Here is a 10140-nt window from a genome sequence, read left to right as displayed (position 1 = left end):
CTTCAAATAGGGAATTTGCTATGAGCGGGGTTAGGGGGCCTGGGACTGTGACCAGTCTATATTGGGGGGCAAAACTCGCCCATGTCTTAAATAGTTGTAGGCCAAAGGGGGAGATGTTGGGTATCGACTTAATCCATTTCGGCAGAATCCAGGATTTTGATCTGCTAGATGTGACTCTTTGAAGATTTCAATCTCTTTTCTAATTGCGGCGACGCAGATGGGGCCTCTTAGGAAATTATCATTTAGTCTCCAGGACTGGTATCTTGGGGTAGATCCCCAGCCCGCAAGACCTCCAAAGACTGGGGAATGGTCCGACCATGATAGGTCTCCGTGTGAGCAGGACGGGGCACTATCGAGAAGACTATGTGAGATCAGGAGATAATCAATCCTGCTGTAGCAGTTGTGAGCTGCTGAATGGAAAGTGTAGTCCCGAGACTCTGGATGTAGGATTCTCCATAAGTCAACTAGCTGTAGTGTGTCTAATTTTTTCTTAAGAGTCCTGGTTGCTGATCGGGAGACGAAGGACTTATACGAAGAGGAGTCCACGGCTGTGTCCATTACCATGTTGAGGTCTCTACCCAGAATTATTCTTGATCCATCTGCGAAGTTGGTCAGGGCCTTCAGCACTCTTGTTGCAAAAGGTACTTGGTTCTGGTTTGGGAGATAAATATTGGCAAAGGTGATTACAAAGCCTAGTATTTCCAGCTTGAGGAAAATATACCTTCCTCCCAGGTGGATCACTGAATCGATTTGTTGATTCTGGAGGGTTCTATGAAGGGCGATGCAGACTCCTCCCGCCTTTCTGAGGGGGTCGGGGGCCATGTAGCCAAGTTGGGTAGTACGAGGAGGAACAGATTGGCACACACCCCATTTTGAAATGGGTCTCTTGCAACAGAGCCACCATCACCTTTTTTCTGTGGAGATGGTAGAGGAGCTGTCTTCTTTTCTGTGGGCTGTTCAGCCCTTTAGTATTGAATGAGCAAAAGGTTAAATTCGCTATTCAAAATTCAGTATGGGGGTGGGTGGGTGCTTTCTTTCTCTCTTGAATGGGTTGGAGGGGGGGGGACCTGCTGTGGAAGGGCACATGAGGAAAGAGGAAGTGGGGGGAAAACAGAAGGGCGAAACATAAAACATAAATGTAAACGGAAAAGAAAAGGGGCCACTGTAGATCCCCTAGAACTAAAGGTCTGCCTAAGCTTGGTTATGGGTTTCTAGGGTTTCAGAGGTCTTCTCCTGCGCCTCTTCTACTGCCTCTACTGTCTGGCCTATTTGTCGGATCTAGTGTTGCAGGAAAGCCATATCTTCCTTACGGGCGTCTTCCAGTTGCTGGAATAGAGCATCAATGTGGTCCTGGGTCGGGAGAGCCTTGAGGCGTTTTTTCCAATCCCAGTCTTCATCTTCCACCTGCGTGGGGGGGAGGGGTTGGGATCTGGGTGGATTGTCTAAGTGTTGATATTTGACTCTCTCTGTTACTGGGTTCCCCCTGGTCGTTTGACCCCTGGGTCGATTTGGGTTTTGTTGCGGCCTGGGAATCGGTCTGTCTGGGCCTCTTCTGAATAGCGCTTTTTTAGAGGCAATGGGTCACATTGCTGCGGCTGAGACGTTACTGTAGCTGGTTTGTTGGGGTAAGGGTAAGGGCTGTTTGCGGAGCCCATGGTAGGGCCTCTCTGCCCGGAGTACAATTCTGAGAAACTGTGTGGAGGTGGGGAGCTGAGCAGTGATGTGGAGCCGTACGTTGGTGGGGAGCGGGCTCTGGTCTGGGGTGAACCTTGTTGTGGGGGTTCTCCCCCATTCTCTGTGTGCTGCGGGAGTCCCTTATTTGGTTTCTCTCCTGCACAGGGCTTACTGCTCGTAGGGGTCGTTGCTGTCTCCCTCTGTGGCATTAGGGACCCTTTGGACAAGGGGGGCTGATGTAGGCCTCCTTCCTTCTGTGCTGCATGCTTTTGCTCCTCTTCTCCTGAGGGTTTCTCCATGGTAATGTGAGGGGGGGCTACGTGTGCCCCAGGGGACCCCGGCTCTGGGCTGCTTATGTCTCCCCACTCCTCTGTAGCTGGCCTGCCAGCTGCACTTACCGCTCCTGCCGCCTTGGATGCTGTGCCACTGTCCCGGATCGCCGCTCCTCCCCTCCCCCCCTCTTCACTGCCGCCGCGAGTACCTGGGGTACACTCCCCGCCGTCTCGGAAGCTGTGCCTCTGTACCGGTTCGCCGCTCCTCTTCTCACTCCCTCCGCGAGGCCGCTGGTGAGTACCGGGGATTCGCTTCCTGCTGCCACGGGTGCTAAGTCTCCATCCCGCCATGCCGCTCCTCCTCCTCTCCCCTCCGTGCGGGCACCGGCAGGTATCGGGGTATCTCTCCCCGCGGACGATTCTTTGCTGATTCCGCTGTGGTGGTGGCTGGTAGTTCCAGGGTCTGCTGTCGGACTACCGCGGCCTCCAGGTCTGCCCTGGGCTCTCGCTCCATGCTGCTGGTCGAGGTCTGATTCAGGGCTTGATTGCTGCGCTGGAAGTGCTGCGGGTGCCATCTTGGGAGCGGCCGCGTGGGAATCCGCTCCCGCTGTTCTTCTCAGGAAGACGGTTATATTTCTTCTGGGGTCGTCCAGGGAGGTCTGTGATGCTCCCCTCTTCTTCCCACTCGACATGTTCGTTAAAAGCCGGGTCTGGGTCATCCGCATTAAGGATAACTAGGGCCGGGTGCTGGAGCCGAGCAGAGATGTGTCCTACTCCTCCATTAGCTGGCCACGCCACCCCTGCTTTATTTTTTTAAACATTTTTGGGGTGTTTTTGTTTTTTAAATGCTGCTCTTCACAGACTCTCCAAAACCTCATCTAAAGCTCCTCGTGTGAATGTAGCCTCACTGCAATGTGATTAACTAATGTAGATATAAGGAGAAATGCACACATTAAGAAGTTCTTGTATTCCGTGTATCCTTGTGTGTTGGAAGCTTACTGATCCCCTCAGAGTGATGGTAGAGCTCTAAAACATACCAGCTGTACACAGAGATAGTGATTACAGTGCAGTTACCTCCAGTATTAGTGATTACAGTGCAGTTACCTCCATTATTAGTTATTACAGTGCAGTTACCTCCAGTGTTGGTGATTACAGTGCAGTTACCTTCAGTGATCACAGGTGATGTGTCCTCTGATTGTGGTCATGCATTTATCTGCTTTCTCTGGGCCCAGACCACCATGAAGACTTCTTCCAGCTATGACTTGTCCCTGCACACTCTGTCCATCCTGATACTGCCCCAATTAACCTCTCAGTAACTCCCCTGTAGTACTAATGCATCTTCTGTGGTCTGACAAATTGGTAATGTCTCTTTCCCTTTAATTAAGAAGTCCCTTTGTGCCTTCACTAAGCTATAATGCTGCCTTTGTTGCCCCACTTAGTTATAGTGCCCCCTATGTATCACCCAGAGTGGCTTTGTTCCTAGCATCACCTGACTCCGCCCCCTCTCCATCCTTGCACCCAGCATGTCTGGGGTTTGTGGGACAAGTCAGGTAATGCTGTGAACAGCGTGGCGCTGTGTGGCAGTCCTGTCAGTCAGGAAGACAGAAGATGGCTGATAATGGTGCTAATGAACTGGGGGTCAGCAGTGAGGGCCGAGCAGTGGGGTGTGGAGGGGGCTGTGTTGGGGCTCAGCGGGGGTGCGGAAGGGAAGAGTGGGGAATGCCCGGTAATTGTATTATTATAGCGGATTTTGTATGATGTTACATTGTCTCGTCTTCTTCCCTTTCAGGATCTTCGGCTGTTATCTTCTATATCAGATAATTATCCTGATTGACCTGACAAGGATGGAGAGGAACCAGGACAAGATGGCGGAGAGTTTATTCACCCTCACCCTAGAGATACTCCTCCAGCTTACAGGAGAGGTGAGAGCAGGGGCGTACCTAAAGGCTCAGGGGCCCGGGTGCAAAAGTTCAGCTCAGGGCCTCCCCCACCCCCTGTACCCATGCCTAAATCCTGCACTACAGGAAAACTTGTTTGTAGCCCCTTAGGCCACTCTCTCACACCGCTCTTTACCGCTATTACCATGGCGCCCCGAGCATCATGCTAACCACCGTACAATGCTCCCATTGACCTTAATGGGGTTACTCAGACCTGAGCTTGAATGCAGTGTTCCTAATGCCGTGATTTTCGAGAGCTGTCTGTTCTATTTTTGTGTTTTTTAACGTACCTCCTCACGCATCACAATGGTGGGGTGCATTTAGAAGCGCTGTCAAATGTTGTACCATGCGTTCAAAAACTCAGCTGGAAATTGCAGTAAAAATGCCACAATTTAGAACTGCGTTTTCTGAACGCATGTGTGAGAGCGGCCTTAGGGTGTGTTCATGTTTTTTGTTATACTTTTGAAATAAAATAAAAGAATACATTTTAAAAAACTGCATGCGGTATTCAAAGACCACATACGTTTTTAATATGCCGCATACACTATAAGAAACTGCAGGTGTTTTTGATGCATTTTTTAATTGTGTGCAAAATGTGCAATTATATACAGTCTATACAGGGAGATGCCTAACTATATAGCAGTGATGGACAGATAAGGTAGATAGATAGATGAGAGAGGTAGGTAGATGAGAGTGTGGTAGATGGCTGAGAGGTTCACCATCTTGTCTGTATTTTTTGTATTTTTATAAACTGTGAAGATGCTATATTGTGTCTCTAATCTAATCCTCTGGTGGAAGGAAACATCGACCCCCCCCCCCCTCCCTCCACGAGAATTGAAGGAGCAGTGCTTTGTGTCCAAAAATTGGTAAAACCGGTTTTTAACCAGTTGAAAACCTATCTAGGAATGCCTTTATGTAAAGGGACAGGAAATGGCTGGTTGGAGAGAAACACGGGAAGTATTTCCTTTGGACAACAAGTCAAGAATGAATAGAGCATGCTCAGGGGAAGCTCCTCCCGGGTAAATGATCTCACAGCTACCTCACAAATACCTCCCTATGAGAATGACCTACCAGCACACAAAATCATGTAACTGTATCCTAAATTACCTAACTTCCTGATTTAAAACCTTATATAAACTTTTACCCGCCTAAATAAAAGGAGAACCTTGGCACACATGATTTAGACGTGTGCTCTTTTAAAAGGGTCTCCAGGCCTGTACATTATTCCTATCTAATATGGCACCCACAGTATATCGAATAACGAAAATTGCGCTAACAAGAGAGATAGGTAGGTAGATGGAGAGATAGAGGAGAGAGGTAGGTAGATAGATAAATGACAGAGATAGGTAGGTAGATAGATGAGGTAGGTAGATAGATGAGAGATAGATAGGTAGGTAGCTAGATGAGAGATACAGTTAGGGCCAGAAATATTTGGACAGTAACACAATTTTCGCGAGTTGGGCTCTGCATGCCACCGCATTGGATTTGAAATGAAACCTCTACAACAGAATTCAAGTGCAGATTGTAACGTTTAAATTAAAGGGTTGAGCAAAAATATTTGTAAAGAAATGTGTATCAAGCTCGGACGAGTACGTTCGCTCATCTCTAGATTTTATCCTTTGTTCTTCAGGAGTTCAAAATCCGCAGCATAAGGCCTTAGTCAGACGGGCGTTTTTAGCCGCGATTTGCGCATGCGTCCGGCGATTTTTTAAAACCATTGCTTTGCAATGGTATCGGACACATGAGCGCTTTTTATGCGCTCGTCCGATAAATTATAGAACAAAAAATCGCAGATCGCACCTATCTGCGATTCCTGTTCTCTTCTGTATATGCGCTCAATAGGGCCGGCGGCAGCAGCGCCGACCCCATTGAGAACATATAGAAGACAAATCATTCTTCTCTGCCACAGCTGTAACAGCTGTGGCAGAGAAGAACGATGTTTGCCCATTGAATTCAATGGAGCGGCAATACAGCCGCTCCATTGAAAGCAATGGGCTGCCGGCGTGCGCGGGGTGAATTGTCGGGAAGGGGTTAAATATAATAATAATAATAATAATAATCTTTATTTGTATAGCGCCAACATATTCCGCAGCGCTTACATAGACAGGGGGGAATACAGAAAGACAAAATACAAACATGACAGAACCACGGTTACATATAGTAATCAGTTGATGGAAACAGTAGGGGTGAGGGTCCTGCTCCAATGAGCTTACATACTACAAGTAATGGGGTGATACAGAGGGTAAAGGGGCTGGAGATGTGCACAGTATGGCGAGGTGGAGAGTGAGCGATGCTATACACATAGACAATGGTCAGACATTTAGCCGTGTGACGGCAGAAACGGTGTGACTGCAGGAGCGGTTTATGATGGCTAGCAGGGATTGCAGTCAGTAGGTCAGGGAGCATGTTATCAGGCGGAGTACAGAGAGGTTTGTTTAGGGAATGCGGTATGCCTCCCTGAAGAGGTGCGTTTTTAGAGCACGCCTGAAGTTCTGCGAGTCCTGGATTGCTCGGGTAGCCTTTGGTAGTGCGTTCCAGAGGACCGGTGCTGCTCTGGAGAAGTCTTGGAGGCGGGAATAAGAAGTTCTAATTAAAGGGGCGCTCAGTCTGGTTTCATTAGCAGAGCGGAGAGCCCAGGCTGGTTAATGGATTGAGATGAGGGAGGCGATATAGGGTGGCGCTGTACTGTGGAGGGCTTTGTGGATGAAGGTAGCGAGTTTGAATTGAATTCTGTATTTAACGGGCAGCCAGTGCAGTGACCGGCACAGGACAGAGGCGTCCGAGTAGCGGCTGGACAGGAAGATGAGCCTGGCTGCCGCATTCAGGATGGACTGGAGAGGGTAGAGTCTGGTGCAGGGGAGGCCGATCAGCAACGAGTTGCAATAATCGAGCCGGGAGTGGATGAGGGCGACAATAAGCGTTTTTAACGTCTCCACAGTGAGAAAAGAGCGGATTCTTGCGATGTTCTTGAGGTGCAGCTGACATGTTCGGGCCAGAGATTGGATGTAGGGGGCAAAAGAGAGATCAGAGTCAAATATGACCCCAAGGCAGCGGGCGTGTTGTCTAGGAGTTATGGTGGCGCCATAAATATATAAACCCTTCCCTGCAATTCATCCTAAAATGTGTTAAAATAAAAAAAAAATTGTATACTCACCTTTCCGCTGCAGCCGGAGTCGAGCCGCGGCCGCTGTCAGTTCTCCTGAACTGCTTCTTGGCACTATTCAGCCGGCGGGGCTTTAAAATCCCCGCCTGCTGAATAATCTGCCTCTGATTGGTCACAGCCCTGACCAATCAGAGGCTGAAAACACTCACACACCCATTCATGAATTCATGAATGGGTGAGTGACTGCTGCCTCTCAGCGCTGAGCCAATCAGGGGCAGGTCTGACTCACATCCATTCATGAATGGGTGTGAGTGAGGCATGCCTCTGATTGGCTCAGCGCTGAGCCAATCAGGGGGCAGGTCTGACTCACACCCCCTTCACACCCACTGCAGGACGGCCGCTCGGAGCTCCGGCTGCCGGGAGAAGGTGAGTACATAGATATTTTTTATTTTTACACATTTTAGGATGAATTGCAGGTAAGGGCTTATATATTTAAGCCCTTACCGACAATTCATCCCGCGCTCGCCCGCAGCGCATTGCTTTCAATGGAGACGGCTGTATTGCCCTCTCCATTGAATGCAATGCGCTGGACAGCTCCGGCCCGTTTCTAATGAAACGCGGCTAGGAGCAGATTTTCGGGCGATTTGCGGGCGACTTGCGCGCATCGGTCACGCGATTTGCGGATGCGCATCCGTCATGCGATCCGCAAATCGCGCGAAAAAACGCCCGTCTGACTAAGGCCTTAAATCCGTAGTATAAATAGTCTCGCTGCGGATTTAGAAGCTGCCGCAGTTCTCAAAGACTAAGTAGATTTGTTATAGAAAATACCGGCACCGCGTGAAAGACATTTTATAAATCTCCCCCTCATGGCCTGTACTGTAAATGCTGCAGCCAAGTGTGAAGACGGACGGAATGCTGGAAACTATTGCAGCTGGTAAAATGCCGAACAGCCAACAGAATAGAACTGTCAGGGTAATCAATCAGTGCAGCATCAGTCAAAACCCACCCTAATGTCCCGTTGTCAACGGTAAAGGAAAAACACCACACACAGGTCTGGTATGCTTCCCTGTACGGGAGTAATGGCCAACACTTTACTGGCTTACACAGGGCTTTATACCCTCCTGTTGCTACACAAAGCATATAGCATCTCATTGGTCCAGATATATAGCATCACCATATATGTCCATAATACTGTCCATAGCAAAAGTTAATCAGACAGGCGGCTGTATCAATCACATGTTCCTTATTCATAGCAGACACTTCTCTTTTTCTCCTCAGTCCTTCGAGCAAGATGTTGCAAGTTCCTTAAACTGCCAAGCTAATCGCCGTTCTATCTTGTTCCTCTTTGTAATTTTCCAAGACACAGTCTTCTCCGCCTTGCAGAAGCCTTTGTCGTATTTGATATGATTTTTTAAGAATGCATATTACGTATTTTGAATATTAAGTTTTTTGTCACAAAGCATTGCATAGAATTTGCACGCAGGTCTAAAGATATGAAAACATATAGCAATATATACACGTGCCCTCACAGAACAACAGAACTGAGGAACACAGATGTGAAGAGCCGACATAACTGCCGGACCAGACTGGGAGGACTCTAGAATTGTCTGCAGGGATATTTATGGATGTATCTCCCCATAAACAGGATTACACGGTAGTGAAGAAAACTTCTAGTGATGGCTGTCAGGCCCCGGTGTCTGATGGATGGGGAAGACCCCTGAGCCCAATCACAGGGCCTCCACCTCGCCCCCTGATACTTGAGGAGATCAAGGAGCAGAAGATCCTAGAACTCACCAGCAAGATGATTGAGCTGCTGACTGGAAAGGTGATGCTGCTGGGAATGCTGGGACATTATACAGTAACGCTATGGCGGTATAACGTGTCTGGGTGATGACGGTATCATTGTGTTGTCAGGTTCCTATTAGGTGTCAGGACTTCACTGTCTTTTTCTCCATGGAGGAGTGGAGGTATTTAGAAGGACACAAGGATCTGTACAAGGACATCATGATGGAGGACCACCAGCCCCCCCTATCACCAGGTAATAGACAGGACTAAATCCACACGGACTTTATTATTTGTATGTAGAGAATGAATTCAGTGGCTGTCTGTGTTTTCTGCAGGTAGATCCAGTAAGAGAGCAGCAGCGGAGAGATGTCCCCGGCCTCTTCTTCCACAGGATGATCAGGTAGATGGAGAGAAGGTCTCATGAAATCTTCCCTCTGGTCTGTAGGACGGCTGGGAAGGTCTTGTGTTTAGTCTTATTATATGATTGATACTTGTGTAATGAGAAAGCTGGAGATGGCAGGATTACAGCCGACCGCAGACATTAGATCTCCGCATCTTATCACTATTTTCTGGTTCTGGAGACTTCTGATTGGAATAAAGAAGCAACAGGTTGGAGTTATACAGGAGACCTGCAGCTGTTTGGCCCAGATCACTACTGCTGTCATGTCATTCCGGCTCCTCATACTAATTAATGACCTTTTCTGGCCATATAAAACCTTCCACACGACTTCTCCAACTGTGTGATGACTTTTTCAATATTTATTTCACAGCTGGTGAAACTGGAGGAAGATCTGATCCCCATTGATGCTACAGAGACACATGTGAGGGGGGATCAGCCGTGTAAGGAGGAGTTTCCTACAGATGACCCCCCAGGTGAGACTACATGTAGAGAAGAGTCTGTGTTGTCGGGGTTTTCAGCTGTATATTTCCTTATTCAGCCAAAATATATATATATAAAGGCAAAAGCCCTCACTGACTGACTGACTCGCCACTAGTTCTCTAACTTCCCGATGTCGGACAAACATGAAATTTGGCACAACGATTTTTTAGGTCCAAAATAGGAAAAGGAGTCATTACTCGATTATTCAATGTTAAGTGCAAAAAATAAGTTACCCCCTATGTTATATTACTTCCCGGAGTCGTACAAGCGTGAATTTTGGCATGAACATTCTTTGGGTTGTAAGTAGGAAAAATCAAGTGTTGTCAACTTGATTATTCAATTCAAAGTGCAAAAGTAAGTGCCCTATATCTAATGTAACTAATAGAGATGAGCGAGTGTACTCGTCCGAGCTTGATGCTCGTTCGAGTATTAGCGTGTTCGAGATGCTCGTTACTCGAGGCGAGCACCACGCGATGTTCGAGTTACTTT

At 48.1% G+C, this 10140-nt stretch overlaps 1 protein-coding gene across 1 annotated transcript; it reads left to right on the top strand.

The window, feature by feature from the left end:
• The first annotated feature begins 3739 nt into the window (after positions 1 to 3739).
• LOC136624466 (gastrula zinc finger protein XlCGF66.1-like) lies at positions 3740 to 9276 on the top strand. The gene is made up of 4 exons (XM_066598446.1): positions 3740 to 3868; positions 8632 to 8811; positions 8901 to 9024; positions 9107 to 9276. Exons 1-4 carry the CDS (start codon positions 3791 to 3793, stop codon positions 9193 to 9195), a joined length of 471 nt encoding a protein of 156 aa, XP_066454543.1. The 5' UTR covers positions 3740 to 3790; the 3' UTR covers positions 9196 to 9276.
• The last annotated feature ends 864 nt before the right edge of the window (positions 9277 to 10140 follow it).

The sequence above is a fragment of the Eleutherodactylus coqui genome, chromosome 4 (genome assembly GCF_035609145.1).
Source record: "Eleutherodactylus coqui strain aEleCoq1 chromosome 4, aEleCoq1.hap1, whole genome shotgun sequence".
NCBI classification, from domain to species: domain Eukaryota; kingdom Metazoa; phylum Chordata; class Amphibia; order Anura; family Eleutherodactylidae; genus Eleutherodactylus; species Eleutherodactylus coqui.
The sequence above is the reverse complement of the archived record's forward strand: the minus strand, read 5'-3'. Positions and strand labels throughout refer to the sequence as shown.

Excerpts from the sequence above, each read along its gene's own strand:
- LOC136624466 (XM_066598446.1), top strand. The coding sequence starts at position 3,791 with ATGGAGAGGAACCAGGACAAGATGGCGGAGAGTTTATTCACCCTCACC. Across the intron at positions 3,869-8,631 it reads TCCTCCAGCTTACAGGAGAG|GATTACACGGTAGTGAAGAA; the intron begins GTGAGAGCAGGG and ends CCCCATAAACAG. Across the intron at positions 9,025-9,106 it reads CCAGCCCCCCCTATCACCAG|GTAGATCCAGTAAGAGAGCA; the intron begins GTAATAGACAGG and ends TGTTTTCTGCAG.